This window comes from Microcaecilia unicolor, chromosome 2, assembly GCF_901765095.1.
Source record: "Microcaecilia unicolor chromosome 2, aMicUni1.1, whole genome shotgun sequence".
NCBI lineage: Eukaryota > Metazoa > Chordata > Amphibia > Gymnophiona > Siphonopidae > Microcaecilia > Microcaecilia unicolor.
This window is the reverse complement of record NC_044032.1, coordinates 503334979-503357767: the sequence shown is the minus strand read 5'-3', so window position 1 is coordinate 503357767 and position 22789 is coordinate 503334979. Positions and strand designations below refer to the sequence as shown.

Here is a 22789-nt window from a genome sequence, read left to right as displayed (position 1 = left end):
GTGTTTTTAGCTCACACTAAAAATTAGCTGGTGCTAAACGCTGAGACGCCCGCAGCAGTGGCGTTCCTAGGGGGGCGGACACCCAGGGCGGGGCCCTCCCCCCGGGTGCAGCGCCCCCCCCCGATGCAGCGAGGACCCCCCCCCCGGCGGAAGACACCCCCCCACGAAAGAGCCCCCCCGGGTGCATGCCGCTGGGGGGGGGGGTGCTGCAGCGCACGCCTGCTGCGAGTTTACTAACTTTGCTCGTTCACTGCAGCTCCCTCTGCCCCGGAACAGGAAGTAACCTGTTCCGGGGCAGAGGGAGCTGCAGCGAACGAGAGAAGTTAGCGAACTCGCGCAGCAGGCGCGTGCCGCAGCACCCCCCAGCAGCGTGCATCCAGGGCGGACCGCCCCCACCGCCCCCCCTTGGTACGCCACTGGCCCGCAGAAATATAATGGATGTCTCAGCATTTAGCACTAGCTGATTTTTAGCAACAGCTAAAAATGCTAGTGCACCTTAGTGAAAGATCCCCAAGATCTCTGATAGAGAGGAAGGGATAGTAGATGGTATGGATGGGCAGACTGGATAAGCCACATGATCTTTAGCAGCTTTCATTTTTCTCTCTGTTATGCTTCTATGGTCTTGGTATTGTATTTTATAATAGATATAGGGCTCCTTTTGCAAAGCCATGCTAGCAATTCCCGCACAGCAAATGCGGTGAAGCCCATTCAATTCCTTTGGGCTTCGTTGCATTTGCTGCACCGGAATCGCTAGTGCAGCTTTGTAAAAGGAGTCCATGTTTACACGTATAGAGCACATGCACAAAATCACACCTGTTTTGGAGTAGGTCTACATTTTTGTATGTGAATTTGTGCATTATTATTCTGGGTGCCTATTAATCAACACATAAATACCTATGTTGCCTTTATAAAATAGGCAATGTTTTGGACTTGGGCTCTGTTAAAGAATTACCACCAAACCACATCAAGAAGAATTTTATGCAGAAAGAATCATAGCATAAATCAGCATAAATATTCACACATCCAACTACAAGGCAATGTCAGGAGGATAATCAAAGAGCATCTAGTCCCTAGAGTAAATTTTCATCTAACTTGTTGATTTACTTTTCGTATTCCATACTGTTCAATAATGCACTAATGGATCCCAAACATACAGTATATGCTTAATACAAATGTAACTAAAACACATTAAACATGAAACAAAACAGGACAAAACCAATTTATACACAATCTAATCTCCTTTCCCTTATAGTATTAAGGTTTCTTAGCATTTCATTTATTCATTGTTTAACTGATAAGAAATAAAGAAGCTATTCAAACTTGAAGGCATATATTCAGCATCTATGAATGTATAAATATGTAAACACTAGTAAAAAAGGCCCGTTTCTGACACAAATGAAACGGGCGCTAGCAAGGTTTTCCTTGGAGTGTGTATGTTTGGGAGAGTGTATGTGAGAGTGAGTGTTTGAGAGTCAGAGTGAAAGTGTGTATGTTTGAGAGAGAGTGTATGTGAGAGTGACTGTGTGTGAGAGAGAGTGAGTGTGTGAGAATGAGAGTGTGTGCAAGTGCGTATGTGAGACACAGTGTGAGAGAGAGAGAGAGTGTGTGTGAGACACAGATTCTCTGTGAGAGTGAGTGTATGACACCAAGCGAGTGTGTGAGTGACTGTGTGGCACATAGAGAGTGAATGTGATACTGTGTGAGACAGAGTGTGTGAGAGTGAGAGTCAGAAAGACATTGTATATGAGAGAGACAGTGTGAGCCGTGCCCTCCCAATCCATGGCCATCTGTCCCCTGCCCCCTCCATTCATCCTTTTCCAGCAATTCCCCTCTGTCCCTGAGCCCTGCCCTCCCAATCCATGGCCATCCATGTTTGTCTGTCACCTGCCCCCTCCATTTTTCCCTATCCAGCATTTTCCCTCTCTGCCTGAGGCCTGCTCTGCAATCCATATCCATCCATGCCCATCTGTCCCCTCCATTCATCCCTATCCAGCAATTCCCCTCTCCCTGAGTCCTGCCCTTCCAATCCATGCCCATCCATGCTCCTCTGTCACCTGGCCCCTCCATTTTTCCCTATCCAGCATTTCCCCTCTCTGCCTGAGGCCTGCTCTGCAATCCATATCCATCCATGCCCATCTGTCCCCTCCATTCATCCCTATCCAGCAATTCCCCTCTCCCTGAGTCCTGCCCTTCCAATCCATGCCCATCCATGCTCATCTGTCACCTGGCCCCTCCATTTTTCCCTATCCAGCATTTCCCCTCTCTGCCTGAGGCCTGCTCTGCAATCCATATCCATCCATGCCCATCTGTCCCCTCCATTCATCCCTATCCAGCAATTCCCCTCTCCCTGAGTCCTGCCCTTCCAATCCATGCCCATCCATGCTCATCTGTCACCTGGCCCCTCCATTTTTCCCTATCCAGCATTTCCCTCTCTGCCTGAGGCCTGCTCTGCAACCCATATCCATCCATGCCCATCTGTCCCCTCCATTCATCCCTATCCAGCAATTCCCCTCTCCCTGAGTCCTGCCCTTCCAATCCATGCCATCCATGCTCATCTGTCACCTGGCCCCTCCATTTTTCCCTATCCAGCAATTTCCCTCTCTCCCTGAGTCCTGCCCTCCCAATCCATGCCCATCCATGCTCCTCTGTCCCCTGCCCCCTCCATTCATCCATTTCCAGTAATTCCCCTCTCTCCCTGTGCCCTGCCCTCCTAATCCATACCCATCCATGCTCCTCTGTCCCCTGCCGCCTCCATTCATCCTTTTCCAGCAAGTCCCCTCTCGCCCTTCCATGACCCCCCCCCCCCCTCGCATCCATGCTACTCTCTCTCCCATGTCCCAGCCTGGCCCGCCCTCTTCTCCCCCCCCTTCGCATCCATGCCTCGCATCCATGCCCCCCCCCCCCCCCCCCCCCCCCCCCCTTCGCATCCATGCATCCCTTTTTTTTTTTTTTTATTCTTTTTAACTTTACCTCCGTGGCGGTTCGTGCAGCGAAGCGTCAGGGAAGGAGGCGGCGCTCCCGACGTCTAGCTTTCCCTTCGCTGTGTTCCGCCTTGTTTTGAAGGCGGAACACAGCGAAGGGAAGGCTAGACGTCGGGAGCGCCGCCTCCTTCCCTGACGCTTCGCTTCCGTATTTGTTTGTTTAGGCGCGAGGGCGGGGCAGAGACGGCTGGATGGCTTCACACCACGAACGCCACGAACTCCACGAACCCCACGAACCAGGGAGTGACGTCAGATGGCTTCAGAACGTTGTCCTCATTAGAACGTTCACGGTGCGTTTTATTATATTAGATATATTCAGCAATTAATCCCAGTGTCCTTCATCCCAAACTAAGGCAGATTCATATACTTTAGTAAAACATTTCTAACACACCCATTCCAGATATATGAAGGGATATAAATAGCACAGCTGAATAACAATGAATCAAATGCTGAAAAATAACAGCAGCCGTAGAGCCTATGCCCAGACTAAAAATAACTGTACATGCACATGATTAAAATGCTGAAAACATAAAATCTCCAGCAAAAGGATATTAATCACATTAGGCACAGCTAAAAAGCCCTGGGTTGAAGTGCACAGGAGCGGTGCCATAATTCCGTAACATGTTCCTGACTTTCCCCCTCCCCCTCTCCTCCTTAACATTTCCTTCTCTTCTTCCAGTGTAGGTTGAAATACAAGCTTACTGAGACAAAATCTCAGTAAGTTTCATGGGGTTGGGTGCAATGCTGGGAAATTAGGGATAGATTACTTGGAGGGTCTGTTAAACATTGGTGTAGTTTTCAACCATCTAAGGGCTGTGCCAATCAACCTTCTCCCCCTCCCCTATACCAAGCTTGGCAGAACATAATTTCCATTAAAATCTTAGCATGCTGTTGGCAAATGTTAACTATTCATGATCATTTTATGATCAGTAGGCATGCTTCTTAACAGAACCAGGCCATGCATATATGATAGTCTAGCTGGAAATCATGGTGGAAAGCCTGGGACAACTTGCGCCTACCCTACCATCTCCTTCCCCTATAGGAGGGTCTAACTTGATTTTATTGCCTTACCAGCTGGGTAAAACAATAGGGAAAGGGGAGGGGAGAGACATGGACATGGCAGCCTAGTTTGACTCTCAGTCAGAATTCAGCTGGATCAGTCTGCTTTTTTGTTTTTTATTTGTTTTAAATGCCATCATCCATGACTGAATTAAATCCAGACATTCAACATTGGTATCTAGATAGTGACTGATGCTGAATATCCAGATAGGGTAATTGATACTGATGCTGTCTGAATAGCAACTATATCTATTCTGGTATTTGGATAGCCAACCGGATAAAATCAGGATAAGTTTCTGCTGTCTTAACTGTATCCAGATAGATATATGGTTAGTGGACTGAATATCGCTCCTAACTGGAATTGAGTCAAACAAAATAAACATTCTATATGAACAGATAGCAGCATGAAATCTTTATGGATAGAAATTCCTTGTGTGAAGGGAAGGAGTATACTGGTAGGGCTATACTACCATTCACCAAGACAGAATGTGAAGCGTCTGTTTACGCTTTCCAAAAATACTAGGACTAGGGGGCATGCGATGAAGCTACAAAGTAGTAAATTTAAAACGAATCGGAGAAAATGTTTCTTCACTCAATGTGTAATTAAACTCTGGAATTTGTTGCCAGAGAATGTGGTAAAGGCGGTTAGCTTAGTGGAGTTTAAAAAAGGTTTGGACGGCTTCCTAAAGGAAAAGTTCATAGACCATTATTAAATGGACTTGGGGAAAATCCACTATTTCTGGGGTAAGCAGTATAAAATGTTTTGTACTTTTTTGGGATCGTACCAGGTGTTTGTGACCTGGATTGGCCACTGTTGGAGACAGGATGCTGGGCTTGATGGACCTTTGGTCTTTCCCAGTATGGCCATACTTATGTATTTAAGTAATGAACAGACAGATGAAGAAATAGGAAAGCTAGAAAATTGGGCAATACTATAATAATGGTTGATTTCAATTACCCCAATATTGACTTATAGGGCATACACAGATTACACTATTTTGGGTGTAATTGGGGAACGTGACTCTTACTATAAATTACAGAAAAATATGAAACAGTAACACTTTGATATTAAGTAGTGTACCATCTGGAAAGTAACTGTTCCCTCTATCTATAGACCGAAATTCTAAAGACCAAATACTAACAAGTAGTGAAACAGCACCCAAAGATATTATAAAAATGTATATTGTATTTATTTACATAGCAGCAGGAACAAAATAAAAAGGCAAGATAAATGACAAAGCTGGCCTTATCTTCTAGTACAGCCACCTATCTTACCTACTAGCACTGCACAGCAATTGCATGGCAACTATACAACCCGGATGGAGATGGCATCAGATGACTTTCAAGTGGCATAGTGTTCCTCAGTCAGGCACTCAAAGCAGGGACTACACTTCAGATCAGATGAAAAACAAACATACATTTGCCTCAGATCAGTGGCATAGCCAAGGGTGGGCTTGGGTGGGCTTTGGCACTTTGGGCTCAGGCCCACCCAGTACCAGCATAGCTATAATGTGGCTGGCAGGGATCCCCAAGCCCCACCAGCCGAAAACTCCCAACAACTGTCCCTCCTGCATACCTTGTAAATAGCAGATCTTCGCCTGCAGTGAGTAGCGACTGATGCATACTGCTCGCACCAGCCCCATAGCCTTCGCTCTGATGTATTCTTGCCTGGGCGGAAACAGGAAGTTGCATCAGAGGGAAGGGTATGGAGCCAACTTTAGCAGTGTGTATTAGTTGCTGCCCGTTGCCGGTGAAAATCTGCTATTTAAAAGGTATGCGGGAGAGGGAGGATATTTGAGAGACCATATGGCATGCAGGTGAGAGAAGGAGAGACCACATCATCTGTGGGATGAGGCAGGGTTCTTCTGCCCACCCATCTTGGGCTCAGGCCCACCCAAAATTGAGTGTCTGGCTACGCCCCTGCCTCAGATATGAGCTTCTTTTATGCAGAAACTGTAGGCTGCATCTGGTTTGGTGACATAAATCTTGGCCTTGAATGTGACACACAGATCCCAAATGTTTATAACAGCAACTTTGTTTCAGATGTTATGACTTGAGGGGCCACAACACTATCCTCCTTGCATCATGCTGAAGGGGCACCTTAACCATGACTTCATTGTTCCACTAAACAGTGTGTGTTTCTTGGGTGAAAATGAGCCTCAAAGTGTGGAACAACAAGTTTTTTCATTCCCAATATTGTGATTTGGGGAACCAAAATACTGTGCCACAAGCTTCATGCTACAGGATCATTCTGACCATGAAGTCCTGATTCCATCGAATAATGTGCAGTTGTTATTCTTCTTGTCCACCTGCAATCTTGACAATGTCTTGCAGTGTCCTTCTTGAGTGCATGCAAGTCTGAGGCCTTAAATCCAACAGGCCTTTGCATGAAAGTTGTAGTTAGCCAATCTGTATTTTAATATCAGTTTGGTAATGATGAATAGTTCCATGAATTATAATTCTATATAGCTTTATGTAATGCTATATACAGTGCTTTATGTAGGGCCTTTTGCTCCCATATTCTCCCCCTCCTTATTTCAAGGGGGGGTCAACTCACAAATGGGCTGAGCAGCTTGAAATACTTGCTAAAAATAAACTATTGTGTGCATTTACTCACAATAAACATAATAATATCTCATATATTGATGAAACATATGGCTAGGAATGATAAACCTAGGTGGGACCAGTTTCGCTGTGGCTTCTTCTGGAGACCCCACCTCTTTCATGACAATCTTATACTTATGCTTTGTAAGAATATGTAAAGAACTAAGTTCATAGAAGAAAAGTCACTTAGTAGCAAAACATTGCAGCAAATGGGTGATGAACAACAGCATTGGAAGCAGTGCTTGACATACTACATTGTGTCTTCAATGTTCATGACATGGTTTGCTAAAGGCTGTTTATGGCATGGCACAATCCATGTAAAAGGTTACAACAGCTGTAGAAATGATGAAACAAACAATGCTGTAGTCAAGGTTGAATGTAGCATACAACATACTACTTTAGTGTATTGAGAGGTCCATGACATAGGAACCGTAGATGTATGCTTATAAGTCTTTGGCAATGCTTCATAGGATTAATTCTTAATGCATTCTGCTCATAAGTTCATTGAGGAAAAGTATACTACATTAAAAAACATTACAATAAACACAGGCAATAATGAACAATGCATAAGTATTGCACGTGAAGCTGTACTATTGATTATGCAGTGCAAATATAGGAAACGAATAGGAAAAACATATTCATGATTTTAAAAAACCTACAGAATATGCTTGTACTAAAATGACCATGAATCTCATTTTAATATAGTAACTTAATCTATTATATATATTGACAATGCAAATAAAATAAAAGCACATATGTAATGGTAATACACTTGGTCTGACCTTTAAGGCATAAATGAAACTTCACTATACTAGATGAAATATGTACTGCTATCAGAATAATGTAAGTAAAATCATAAAAATGGAAAAAAAAAACCTTACTTATTTCTTAGCAAAATCTGATATCATATCAAATAACAACCACACCCTAGCGAAGCATAGAACCTAAGATAAATATGTTTGCATGAGAAACTCTGGAGGAATAGGTGAGTAGAGGAAGAACATGAAGGGCTGTATTAATCTCAGAGAATGCATCGTATTTTGTTATAGTAACCTTACATTTCTCAGTGGCCTGTACACAGGGCCATGCCAATGTGGTAAGCGAGGTAAGCATGGCAGGGGGGTGCCGTCCTCTGGGGGGGCACCCCGCCACGCCATACTTGCCTCGCCCTCCCGCTCCCATGTCCCAACTGCCCGCCCTCTTCTTCCCCCAACAAAATCTCTTTTAAATTTACCTCCGTCCGGCTGGCAGGGCAGCGAAGGCGCAGCGTCAGTGAAGGAGGCGGCGCTCCCAATGTCTCTACTAGTCTTCCTTTCGCTCAATGTCCCGCCTTCTTTCTGACGTCAGAAGAAGCGGGACATTGAGCAAAGGGAAGACTAGTAGAGAGGTCGGGAGCGCCGCCTCTTTCACTGACGCTGCGCCTTCGCTGCCCTGCTAGCCGGACGGAGGTAAATTTAAAAGAGATTTTGTTGGGGGGAGAAGAGGGCGGGCAGTTGGGACATGGGAGCAGGAGGGCAGGGGAGAGAGGACAGCGATCATCTTCACGGGGGGAGGGGGCGCGTGCGCGCTCCAACCGCTTATCTGTGGGGGGGGCACGGCACCCGATCCCTGTGGGGGGGGGCTCCACCCGATCCCTTGCAGGGGGGCGCCACAGACCCTTGGCACGGCCCTGCCTGTACAGAGGATATACTACAAAAATCTTCACTGGTATCCTTTAGAAAAGGTTTACCAAGACATAACCAATGAATGTATTTTGTGCACTGGCACATTTCCAATTTAGGTACCAGGTATTGCAGTGGGTTATCATGATGGTATAACAAGTAATCAGGTTTGTTAATGCTGGCGAAAAGTTTGCTGTTCCAAGATCCTATAGTAAATACCTGCTTCAAATGGTAAACATTTATCGGGTAAAATGAAAGGCAAGCTTAACACAAAGGCAAGTTCCATTCTTTCTATATTGATATATAATGAAATAGCTGTTCCAAAATGATAGGCAAGCTTAATTTACATAAGTTCAACATTATTCTTAGTTACCTTGCCAAATGCTTCCTTAATGATATCTGGAGACACCAAATAAGTTAGTATCTGGCCTTTAATTCTAAATTTGAACTACTGCCGGCTCAATACGGTCGAGCATGTGCCATTTCTAGTGTTCCAGAAATTTTTTATTTTTTTTAGCATAGCAGTACCCTGGTAGTAATCGGACATCACTGCATGCTACCCGGTTACTGCCAGGTTACCACAGCAGCCCTTACTACCACCTCAATGGTTGGCAGTATGTGCTCCTCGCTGCATGGCTATCTGGTAAGAGACTAAGAGTTATCTTACCGCTTAGCTATTTCTTTTGTGCATTTTACCGGCTGTGGTAAAAAAGGCCCTGGCATGTGAGAAAAATGGCTCCTGCCACTACCACAAGGCCCTTTTTCCCGCAGCTTAGTAAAAGGACCCCTTATTGTATCTATGTTTATACTTGGTTATTTTACTATTGTTATGCTGTTATCAAAATTGTAGTTTTTTGTTAAATTGTACTTGCTGTCCACTGCCTTTGGTGAATCTCTTCATAAAGGTAGCTAATACATACCATGTCTAAAAGCATATGCTTATTTTATGAGTCAATTTACACATATATGTGGCCAGAAACACACAAAAATGACTTCATAAAATTACCACTAAGCCCTACATGCAAATTATATAAAAATACATGGATACATCACATCTCTCCCACTGCACCACACAAACTATATCACTGAGAACATTTTGGACTTGATTCAGTAAACTGCACTGAAAAATCGTTATGGAAAAAAAATTATGCATTGAGCGCTATTCTATAAAGTGTAGCTGCACTTTATAGAATATCACCTAAGCGTCTAATCCGCTCCTAACTTAAGGCACCTGCATTTATGCCTGCTGAAACCAGATATAAATGTCGGTGCCTAAATTGGCACAGATCAGGTGTATTCTATAAAAATATGCGTAACTCATAGGAACACCCCCAAAATGCCCTCTAAACATGCCCCATTGAAAATACACGCTATGGGCCCGATTATATATATATATATATATATATATAGCTCCTAAAAACTCCATGCAGAACACATTTTTGACTAAGCACATTCTATAAGATTTAGGTGTGGTATATAGAATATGCTTAGTTGAAATCATAGCATATAAATCTACATGCACCCACCAACACGTAGATTTGTGCGCACTGGCCTATATTCTATAACTACGCATGTAAATTTTGGAATGCCCATGGAATACCCATTTCTACACCCATAGCCATGCCCCTTTTGAACTGCCCGCTTTAGAATTTAGGCACAGTTCATTGCAGAATGTGCTTAGTGAGTTGTGCACGTAAATTGTAATTATTGCTAATTAGTTCTCATTGTTGCTTATTAAGAGCTGTTAAACATACTGGTTGGCTTGTTAAGCCAATTAAGTTACATGCCTAGTTATAGAATTCATCTGGATTTTGGCACGGATCTCTAGGTGCGCTATATAGATTCCCCAGATATAAGAGTTACTTGCATATCGTTATAGAATGTGATGTCCATGTAATTCCCAGTTATGGCCAATTAACACCACTAATGTTTGCAGCCGTTTATTGGTGCTGATTGGCTCATTAATCAATTAAGTTGCGTGCACAAATCAGCCATGCATATGATTTGTACATGCAACTTTAGTTGCCATATATAGAATTTGGGAGATTGTATAGATCACATAAAAGCAGATGCAAAATTACAGTAAACATACTTTTTGCATCTGTATACAATTTTATAAGACTTCCTTTTCTCCACTTAAAATGTGTTGTACACACAGAAAATGCTTTATACAATTACCCCCTGAAGGGATTACATAAATATCTCTGAAGAAATCCCTATGTATTATTACTATTATACACCATCAACTCTGCATACTGATTGTTGCTCTAATTATTTTCTTTTGTAGACTGAGAAGACAACAAGAACAAAGTGGGCAGGCTTCTGGCATAGAAATGAGAGCATCCTCCCAAGTCCATGGAAAATTTCAGGATGGGCGCAACAACAACTTTCTTGGACATGGCTGCACAAGAGGATGCAGCAGCTAGTCGCAGAGTTACCACCTATTGGACAATCGTGATGTCTCAGAAGGTTCTGAAATGACATCTCTTTATATGCCTTTTCCTCTTCTGAAAAACTGTGATTTCTTCACAAAGCGATGTTTTCTAATTTACAGGCACGGTTCATGATGTTGAGTTTCTGTACATGAGGTGAATCCTTTTCAGTCTGTATTTTTCAAAAAAACAAATCAAATTACATCAACTTCAACGTATACAAATTTCCAGTTTCCTAAGACAACACATCATCCACATCCTGGATTAAAACTTGAAGATAATAATTTTGAAGTCTGTCAGAACTCTGTCTTTATCTGAGACTCAAGTCTCTTCAGAAAAACATTTGTCCTTAAGGACTTTACTTATCTATACATGGCAGAAGGGGGAAATGGGATTATCCCACCATGTGGTTTATGTACTGAGGTGATCAGTTCACACAATTAATACACCCCATTAGATATAAAAGGGCCCCTGGTTAATAACACTCATTATCAAGCATTACCATGCACTGCACTGTAGTAAATAAATCTCCATATTGGCAATTAGATTGCTCTACTCTCTTGAAAGAACGTTAAACTTCTGCAAATTATATCCAGGAAAGAAATATGGTATAAAGGTTAGAACAATGAAATCTTGAGTAAGGAAAAGTTCCTGAGATTTGTGAGCTGAAATCTTCATCCAGCTCCCTGGGTGAACTTTGAAAAAATCTTTTTTGTTGCTCTGTGCCGCAGTTTGTTCAGTTGCAATTGAGCAATGATAACAATATAGTTCCTTCTCTCTCCTCTCCCCTTTGGAAATGGTTAGACAAATAAAGCAACAATGTAGTAAAACCAGGTCTTTCCATCCCAGAGAAGGCTGGGTGAATGTTTCTGAACTAACAGATTATACACTGTGTTAAGATTCTGTTTGGGTGTTCTGCTATATAGATTTAACACCATTATCACTAATGATGAGATCTGATACTTTCAACAAACTATATGCTTGAAAATAATAGAACATTACAGACCAATGCATGATTTTAGATACATCTTATCTTCACTTTGCCCATTATGAATTACTGAAGAGAGCTATTAACACATATTCACTATGTAAATTTAAGGAAAATTCAACAACTATTATATGGCCACAACCTTTCAACAGAATAACGTACTCTAAATTATAGAAAATTAAATCTCATATATCTTGTTGATCCTAGTTGAGTTGACTTATCAGTCAAATAGATTGATTGGACTACTTATAGTTTCTAGTCTGATTCACTCACTTCAATTCAGTAAATGTGGCAGGGGGAAATTGAAGAGCTATTAAAACTCCTGCTAAAAAAAAGTCCCACCTTGATCTTTCTCTACCCTACAATTTCTGCCCTATGTCTAACTTACCTTTCCTTGGTAAACTTCTGGGTAAGTTTTTCTATATCAACTAGATACTTTTCTTGAAAATCTAACGCTCTCCATCCACTTCAGGCTGGTTTCTGCACTGGCCACAGTACTGGGACTCTCCTCGTTTCCCTTCATGATACTTTCCGGGTAGCACTCGAGCAACACTTTTCTGTCATCGTTGTTTCCATCGATCTATCTTCTGCTTCTGATCTAGTGGACCACACTCTTCTCATAAATTGTCTGCATACTATTGGAATATCTGGCTCTGTCCTCTCTTGGTTCACTAGATATCTCTCTGACCACTCTTAGCAGATTGTTCACTCTGGGATTCGGCCACTTACGTTCCCTGTTTCCAGAATACGCTCCTCTCCCCTGTCTTGAGCATTGGATCCCAGTCTCCTTTTGTATTTGGTACAAGTTGATTAAGCTTACTTTCAAAGGGCGCTCAACCACTGCATCTGCCTATCTTAACAAACTTTTAATCCTTACTCTCCGTCAAGTTTTCTCCGGTCCTCTACAATCTTCTATGTATACCGTCACCTTCAGCTCTCCATCTCTTGCTTTCTCATGACACAGCTCATCTATCTTGGGTCTAAATTGTGGAACCTTGTTCCTTCCTCTCTCCGAACTGATATGCTGTCTCAGGCATTTAAAGCTATTCTTATCAATAGAAATCAAACAAAATAAAACATGGAAAAGAAAATAAGATGATACCTTTTTTATTGGACATAACTTAATACATTTCTTGATTAGCTTTCGAAGGTTGCCCTTCTTCGTCAGATCAGAAATAACCTTAAGAGTGGACTAACACGGCTACCACACTCCTCTGCTAAAGCTATTCTTAAAACTTTCCTTTTCTTTTCTGTCTTCCCTCCTCCCCACCCCCTTAGTTTCCTCTCTATTCTGTGCTGATCCCTTTTTCCCCTTCCCTCACCCCATTCTCTGCACAACATGTTTGCTGTTTTAGTTGTTGTTGACCATGTGGAGGGGCATTTTTGATATGATGTTTAAGTCCAACTTTTCAAAACAGAAAAACGTTCATCTTTTTTTTTAAGTGGCTATTTGCAAGATGTGTTTGTGCTCTGTGCATTTACCTCTTTGGTCCATTTTTGAAAACAAAATCCAAGCGAAAAATGCACAGAATCAAGCCATTGGGATGTAGGAGGAGCCAGCATTCTTAGCAAACTGGCCACACAGACATCCCAGAAGAGCAATGGGACACCCTAAGGGGCACTGCGGTGGACTTCAAATAAATGCTCCAGGTACACATATCACCATTGCTCCCTTATTTTGTCTGCTGAGCCCCTCAAAACCCACCCAAAACTCAGTACCCCCAACTGCTACAGTAGCCCTTATGGGTGAAGGGGCACCTATATGTGGGTACAGTGGGTTTCTGGTGAGTTTTGGAGGGCTCACAGTTTCCACAACAAGTGTAATAGGTAAGGGGAGGTGTGGATGTGGGTCCACCTGTCTGCAGTGCACTGCACCCACCACAAGACTATTCCAGGGGCCTGAATGCTGCTCTAATAGACCTGAGTATAACATCTGAGGCTGGCATACAGGCTGGTAAGTAATGTTTTTAATCACATTTTTGGGGGCCGGGAGGGAGTTAGTGACCACTGGAGGAGTAAGGGGAGGTCATCCCCGATTCTCTCCAGCGGTCATTTAGGGCACTGTTTTGTGGCTTGTTAATAAAACAAGTCTAGACCAAAATGTCCAACTTATAGCCCTGGATGTTTTTGTTTTGATCCATTATGACAGAAAAATGTCCATAGGAACGCCCAGATCCCATCTTTAACATGCCCCTGACACACCCCCTTGTGATTTGAATGCACTTCTGATGGACTTCATAGAAAAACATCTAAAAACTGGTTTTGAAAATGCCAATTTGGATGTTTTTGTAAGAAAAACATCCAAATATAGATTTATGCCAATTTTTAGATGTTTTTCTCTTTTGAAAATGAGCCCCTTAGTCACCTATACGGGTTCAATTTGCAATATCCAGAGTACCTGAATATAACTCACCTTGAGCTACTACTGAAAAAGGTGTGAGCAAAATCTAAATAAATAAATAAACATATGAAGTTCCAAATAAATAAATAAAAGGCAAATTGCAACATTACGGTACTCTTTTTTGGTACTCCAATCAGGGCCGTGCCTAGGGTCTCCGGCGCCCCCCTGCAGTTGGCCCCGCCTGTGCGCCCCCCCCCCCCCCCCGAAAATGATCACTACACTACCCGCCCTCTTCTTCCCAGATCCTTTTCCTTTTTGTTTAAATTTACCTCTCCGGCGCACGGCAGCGTAGCGTTAGTGAGAAGGAGGCGGCGCTCCCCCACCCCGACGTGTCTTCTTCCCTTCGCTCAGTGTCCCGCCTTCTTCTGACATCATTTCTGACATCAGAAAAAGGCGGAACCGAGCGAAGGGAAGAGACTGGCATGTCGGGGCGGGGGAGCGCCGCCTCCTCACTAACGCTACGCTGCCACGCGCCGGAGAGGTAAATTTAAACATAAAAAAAGGACAAGGATCTGGGGAGAAGAGGGCGAGGTAAGCATGGTGCGGCGGGGCGCCCCCCAGAGGATGGCGCCCTCCTGCCATGCTTACCTCACTTACCGTGTCGGCACGGCCCTGACTCCAATCTCCATCATAGAAGAGATATAGACTTGGTAGAAATGGTTAGAGAGAATCCATTGTCCACAACAAACCATTATTTTGCATAATACAAAATATGAACCAGAATATTTTGCAGTTCCTGTACTTTGGGAATTAATTTGTGTGTTATTTTGCCATATTGAAATAGCCCTCTTTGAGCAGGGACTGTCTTTCTTCTATGTTTGTGCAGCGCTGCGTATGCCTTGTAGCGCTATAGAAATGCTAAATAGTAGTAGTAGTAGTAGATGTTTCTGCATTTCCGTTTCTGTCTTTAGAATGCTATAGTCACTGATTTGCATATAATATCCCTACCACATGATAACTCTGAAAAGTGCTATCTTTTAACATGAAGAAGAGATATAGGATTTTGTCCCTTGCATATAATCACTATGATTTTAGAACTGTTCAGAGCAACCTATTATAGAGTGCATTCTCAGAGCCATTCTCATTTGCATGAGTACTGCTTATAATGCTTGCACATCCATGCTGAATAGATAAAAGCATTGTCTGACGTTCCTTAAAGCAATTTCCTTCTAAGATGGAGGATGGGGGTTAAATTGATGTTTTTGTGAAAAAAGTAACTCCATTAAGGAAGTCGTGTTCCTCACTAAGTTAAAATCATGACAAATATGGCAGCTAAAACAAAGAGCATGCACAGGAATTTATATTAGTTCTCTTATGTTATAGGAAGTCCTTTTGTAATAAATTTTAGTTTTAGCAAACAGAACTCAGGCTCCTCAATGTAATTTTGCTACTGTGATTTCATTGTCTAGTACTGCTAGAACACAATCTACCTTTCACCAAGTGATTAGCAGACTGTTCACTTTTTATTTAAAAATGGACCATCTTTCTACTTTTAAAACATTTTATTTCAGTTTCATTTATTAAAAGTCATCCCAGGATTCTATATAGCGCGACTTAAGTTGCGCACATAAATACAGTCATATTCTGTATTTGCACATGCAACTTAACTAGTTAACAAGCCAATCAGTGCTGATAATTGCCAATTAACAAGCAATTATCGACATTAATTGGCATTAATTAGAATTTATGTGCAGAACTGTCTAAGCGTATTCTATAACATGATGCACATAAATTCTAAATAACATAGGGGCCCTTTTACTAAGCCATGGTAGGCTCTATGCGCATGCAGCACATGCCCAAATGAGACTACTGGCAGACCAGGGCACCCTCCTGGTGGTAATTTCAGATTTGGCACGTTCTAACCATTAGGCTACTCCTCTACTCCGCATGGAGATCTATGTGACAATTTTATTAACATGAACATTCTTATACTGCCATAAAGATGCCTATGCCCCTTGTTTTGCCCAATTCAAGTTTACAAAGCCGCACTAGCGACTGCTGGTGCGGTAATGCTGACACAGCATTCTTTGACTGGGCTGTGTCAGCATTGCCGTGCGACTTTGTAAATGGGTGGGGAGGGGGGTAAATTTGTAAAATGGATGTACATGCTAGATGTCACCAGCACATAGATATCCATTTCTCATGTATTGTACACAATAGACTGTAGGTCGTCAGATCTTGTTCTAAAATACATAAGAAATGGATGCCCATATGTGACATGCAGACTTGGATGTCCATATTCTAAGCTGGACATCCTTTCTAAAATGCTACTCCACAGTTCTTGATCTTGATAATAAGATGTTTCAGATCATCTTCACTTTCATTCAATAACATACCTGGTATCTTGGTAGTGCAAGTTGGTGATGAGTTTTCTACCAATTTTCACAACTTGGGTTTCTTCATACAGTTCTGTTTCTCTAATAATTTGTTCTACATATAGATCAATGTAAATGTTGTGCATGAGAACTATCAGGTGTTACACAATACCCATGCACCAGAGTTTTTCATGATTTAGGCAGACTTTGCCTAAATCGAAGAAACACGTATAGATATGCTTTTGGCATTTTTTCCATCTTTCAGGGATCCATCTCAAATCCTTGATGATGTGAATTGTTCCTGGCCCTTTCCTGAACCCTGCTTGAATTTAAGGCGATTCTTGTTCAAGCTATGGTTATAGTCTCCACTGAATTATCTTGATTTGGATCAGAATGATTTGTGATAATTTCTACAGCCAATCATAGAAGAAGCTTTTATCAGTATTGATATAAAACACAGATGTTTTTCAATCTGTCAGCCATGATACTGTCTTCCAAATTTCCTTACACAGCCATATAAGTGTTGTAACAACTTCATATGATTGCCGTAATACTTCAATGGGAAATGCCATATAGACCAGTGCTTTGTTCTTTAATAAAAAAAAGAAAGCTGTTAGTGCCAATTCAACTTCTTCTTTCCGCAACACTCATTCCTTATTGGAAAGTACAGGTTAAAACAACTGTTGATCCACTTTATCTTTATGGTATAATGACTCAGGGACCCTTCAACAAAGGTGCGGTAGGCATGTGTGTGCCAAAATAAGACTACCACCAGGCTAGTGCACCCCCTAGCGACAATTTTGAATTTGGCATGTGCCAATACCACCAGGACAAATCTTTGTTTTATTTCCTACCAAGTGCAGTGTTTTCTAGTGTAAATCGGCAGATGGCAAGCACCAACCAGTTACCACGTGTGTAGCACCTGAGCCCTTACCACTAGATCAACGAGTGGCATTAAGAGCTCAGGCCATAAATAGGCACGCACTGATTTCAATTTTACCACAGGCCCTTTTCCTAGCCCATTGAAAAAAAAAGACTTTTTTCCCAGATGCGGTAAAAACTGGCCCGGTGGGCACCAAAAACACGCACCCATGCTACTGAAGGCCACTTTTTGCCATGTCTTAGCAAAAGGACTCCTCAATATATAATCTAAGCATCATTCAACATGGATCATAGAGCATCTTTTAGCATTCCAGTTCAAGGTTGGAATTTTCTCGTTAACTCTTTTAGCTTTAGGGAAGTCAATCTTATTCTTCCTCTAATATTTTCTGATTCTATTTCCTTGCATGACTTGTTGCAGTATTTCTCTTTGTCTCATCTTGAGGCATGTTGGAAATTCTGGCTAAATTCGGCAACTGCCTCTCTTTCTCTTCTGGCTTTAGATTTTCTCTGATTCTGAGGAATTTTGAAATTTTCTTCAGTTATCCATTTTGGTCATTTTTTTGCTTTTTCCATCTTTTGCAGGGACTTTTCACTTTCATCTAGTACAACTTTCTTGATATATTTCCATACTCTTCTATTGTTAGTGTCTAATGTGGCAAATCGATTTTTTTAGGTGGTCTTTAAATTCCAGTGGTATATTTTCAAGATCACATTTTGCTATCTTCACAACATACTTGCTCTTTTTTGGCTTTAGCCTGAGTTTGCATACCAATAGTTGGTGATCTGTACCACAGTCAGCTCCAGATTTTGTCTTTGTTGGTGTTATTGAGCTTTTCCATCACTGACTTCCACAGATATAGTCAATCTGATGTTTGTACAATCCTTTGGGTGAAGTCCACATGTACACTTGTGGTGCTGGATGAAGATGTTTAAAATGAACAGATTTTAGGTCTTGCATTCCAACCACTTCACAAATGTTGGTTTCAAAGAGTTCAGCTGTTCCCCAGTAACTCATTAATAGGTCCTTTTACTAAGGTGCACTGAAAAATGGCCTGCGGTAGTGGACATGTGTTTTGGGTGCGCACAGAATTATTTTTTAGCGCACCTACAAAAAATGCCTTTTTTAAAAAAGTTTTGCCGAAAATGGACATGCAGCAAAATGAAAATTGCCGTGTGTCCATTTTGGGTCTGAGAACTTACCGCAAGCCTACCTAGTGGTAAGGTCTCACGCGGTAGCCGGGCGGTAATGGTCTATGTGAGTCAAATTCCGCTTGATGCGCATAGCTGCCGTGTGTCAGAAAATAAAAACATATTTTTCAGATGTGCATAGTGAACGTGCGACAAAATTGAAATTACCACAAAGGCCACATGGTAACCGGGCAGTAACTCCAATTTGGCGCATGTTGGGCATGCGTAGGCAGCTACGCGGCTTAGTAAAAGGGCCCCTAAGTGAATTCAGACTTTAAGGGCTCATCTTTGAGTGCTTTATTGCATCTTTGTGTTGTAATTAGCCAATGATTTTTCATGGCAAGATATGGAAGTAGATTGTCAGGTCTTTCTTTCACAAAGGTAATGACAATGTTGTTCCTATTGTCATAGAAATGTTATCCTCCACTGCTAACGCTGTCCCATAGTGCCACTGCCTAGATGGGTTGTTTGTCTTAGTGTAGCACCTAAATTATACATTGGTAGACCCTGCCAGTAGTTAACCTACCAATGGTACAGTTCTTAGCATCACAAATGCATGATAGCCCTCACGTCATGACAAGACACAAACCAAGCAAAGGTCATCATACCTACATGATTTTAAATAATGCAAACAAAATCAATCATATAAAGATGATTAATTAAAAAAAACTCCATCTTAAGATTCTCATTACAATCACACTAAAAAATAAGTTATATAGAAACTTAATCTCAGTGTTCTTAAACAATTCTATTAAAAGCAAACCATTCAAAATGCTTTCCTAAACAAATAGGAATTTTTTTTTTACATTTTGAGTATTCATTGTAACACAGTAGCCTAGTAATGATGACATACAAAGACCTATGTGATCCATCCAGCTTACCAGAAAGGTACGATATGACCTCAGTACTTCAAGTGCAGTCTCACCAATGACTTCTACAGGGGCATTATTACACAGCCTCTCTACACAGCCAAGCATCACTCTGGCCTTGGCCAAAGCCTTATGACATTGCAGAATTGTTATCAGAAATTAGGGAGGCTAACAACCTAAGGGGCCCTTTCACTAAGGCACTTCTAAAAGTGGCCTGTGCTGGTGTAGGCACATGTTTTGGATGCGCACTAGTCCATTTTTTTCAGCGCGCCTAGAGAAAAGGCATTTTTTTGTCCCAGAAAATGGATGTGTGGCAAAATTAAAACCAGCATGCATCCATTTTTGGCCTGAGACCTTACCACCATCCATTGACTTAGCAGTAAGGTCTCACACGCTAACCGTGCGGTAAGTGTTCAAGGCACGTCAACTGCCAATTACCGCTGGATAAGCTGCTATGCGGTATATTTTCTACTGTGTGTTTTGGGCACATGCCAAAAATGGAATTCCTCCCCCCAGGGCACAGGGTAGCTGGGTGGTAGTGCCAATTTGATGAATATTGGATGTGAGTAGGCGCCTATGCACCTTAGTAAAAGTGCCCCTAGATAGCATAATAATAATGGATGATTTCAATTACCCCATTATTAACTGGATATGCTAGGGAGGTAATAATGTTCATTGATGAAATCATGGACTGCTTTATGGAGCAGCTGGTTCAGGAACCAACAATTCTAGACCTAGTCCTTAGTGTAATGCCTGATCTGGGGCAGGAGGCAATGGTGCTGGGGCCACTTGATAACAGTGATCATAACATGATCAGATTTGATATAATCTCTGGAGTAAGCACACACAGGAAATCCAATACATTAGCATTTAACTTTCAAAATGACAATATAATAAAATAAGGAGAATGGGGATGGGGGAAGAAACTTTAGAGGAGCAGCTGCAAAGATTAAAAATGTACATTAGACATTGATGTTATTCAAAAATACCATTCTGGAAACCCAGACCATGTATACATTCCATGTATTTAAACAGGAGGAAAGAAGGCCAAATGACAGCTATTAGACATAAAAGAAAATCCTTCAGAAAATGGAAAAAGGATCCAAATGAAAATAATAGGAAACAGAATAAGGAATGGCAAGTCAAATGTAAAGATGACAACTTTGTGTCTGTTACAATTCCTGCAGAGCATTTGAGCTTTTGAACTCTTGATTTGCGATTGGTTTCTTTGAGATTGATGGATACTAGAGCTATTAATAACCCTGCCTTTCTACAAAGGTTGTAAGATTCCTGATGCATGCACCATTGCTGAAACACGTGTTGAGCCTTTTAACATTTGGAATTGAGACTTTTTAATAGGTTTGCTTGATTTTATGCTTTGGAATCTTGCTCCAGCGGCCTTACTCCTTTTTTCTTTTGTGTGCTGCACATCCATGAGGTTCACATCTCCTCCTCCTGCTTCACAAAAATATTGAACAGAATTGGCCCCAGGATAGATCCCTGATACATTCTACTGATACACCCTGATCTATTCTTACTTCTGAGCAAATTCTGTTTACCACCACCTTGTTACCTGTTACTCAACCAGTTTATGATCCATGTTAGCCACTTTGGATCCCATCTTCAAGCTGCTCATTTAAATCAATAAGCCTCCCATGAGGAACAGTATCAAAGGCTTTGCTGAAATCTAAGTAGACCATTTCCAGCCCATGCCCTCAATCCAGTTCTATTGTTATGCAGTTAGATAAGTTAATCAGATTCATTTGGCATGATCTATCTTTTGTGAAGTCATATTGCCTCAGATCATGCATTCCATTGGATTGTAGAAATTTCATTATCATTTCCTTCAGCAACATCTGCATTATCTTTCTTACCACTGATGTTAGACTTATTGTCCTATAATTTTCCACCTCTTCTCTGTTCCCACTTCACAGTGGACTTCACATAAAGGGATCAGGCACAAATCCTACATTAACACCCTTAGTTTATATTGTGAGCCCTGCAGGAACATCTTAAAATGTATTGTACCTAACTGTACACTACTACAGAAGCCCTCAGGTCTGCAGGTGTCTCCTGTCTATAGGTACAAATGGTATTTTGTGGATTTTGGAAGGCTCACAGTGTCCACGATAAATATACTAGTTAGAGTGGGATATGGACCTGGGACCCTTTCTCTACATTAGCCTACTCATGGGACCAGCTCATAGGAATGGCCATAATATCTGAAACTGTCTCACAGCCTGTTCTGTACTGTCACTGTCACATCTTTTGGGGGTAGGTGGGGTCAGTGACTACTGGGGGATTAATAGGGTCAAGACTTAATCTCTCCAGTGGTCAGTTGATCAGTTAGGGCACCTTTTTCTGCCTAGTCGTGATTAAAACAGGTCCAGATAAAAACGTCCCAAAATTTCCCCTAGATGTTTTTCTCTTGTTTTATCAACCATGAAAAATGTATAAATGTTGGGCCTGCCCAAAACATACCCCCAACACACCCCCTTGCGATTTAAACAAACTGAAGAGAATCTGTGTTTCAAAAATTGTGACGTGGATGTTTTCTCTTGAAAAACATCCATCTGCCACTTTGTGCCACTTTTGAGACATTTTTGTCTTTTCAAAATGAGCGCCTTAACCATCAATCTTGCGACAGTGTTCTGAATCATCTGTAATGCACAAATCACATACTTTGGGCACTTGAACTACCACCTGAAAAAGCTTTATGAATAATACAAAACACAGCTTCTATAACTTTCTATAACCTACTATAGAAACATGCTGCCACTATGGACCTAACCATTGCAATACCACTTATTTGAGCATCCAATGAGATGCCAAGGCTGCAAACAACATTAGATAAAGGGATATCTTCTTCCTGTATGGCCACCTTCTGTCCTTCAGGCTGATCTTCATATAAATTCAATCTCCAAAACTCAGTTTTCTTAATATTCAATATCAAATGGCTGTTTTCAAAGATGTATGGATGTTATTTCCTCACCAGGCCATGTCAGTTGTTCAATTGTTTGGCCAAATGAAAAGACAGCTTTAAAATTTTATGTTTCCTTTAAGAGCTCCAGTGATTTTTCATTGTAAAGGAAGGTTTCATCAGCATAGCTGGATTTTTCCTCTACTGAAAATATATTTGAAGGACATAGGAGTTACGAAAACATTCAAAATAATCACAAAATATTTTATGGACGAGTTCATTTCAGAAAAGTGCTGCTGTGGGATTCGTTACGTGAATATCTTAGAACTTTCAGGAGCACATGATGTTATGGTGTGCTATTGTGATTTATGTGACTCTGGCTGATAATGCACATCCATGCCAAACACACATGCATTGTCTGATTTTTCCTTGAAGCAGTGCTGAATCTGAATATCACACCTTTTCGGTATTTTTGAAACTGTGATCACC

At 41.6% G+C, this 22789-nt stretch overlaps 1 protein-coding gene across 1 annotated transcript in view; it reads left to right on the top strand.

The window, feature by feature from the left end:
• The window catches only part of STK32B (serine/threonine kinase 32B), a 415797-nt gene extending 405064 nt beyond the window's left edge, over positions 1-10733 (top strand). Inside the window, 1 exon segment of the mRNA XM_030192595.1 lies at positions 10593-10733. Coding sequence (XP_030048455.1) covers positions 10593-10731 — 139 coding nt within the window. The 3' untranslated portion in view covers positions 10732-10733.
• Positions 10734-22789: the final 12056 nt, after the last annotated feature.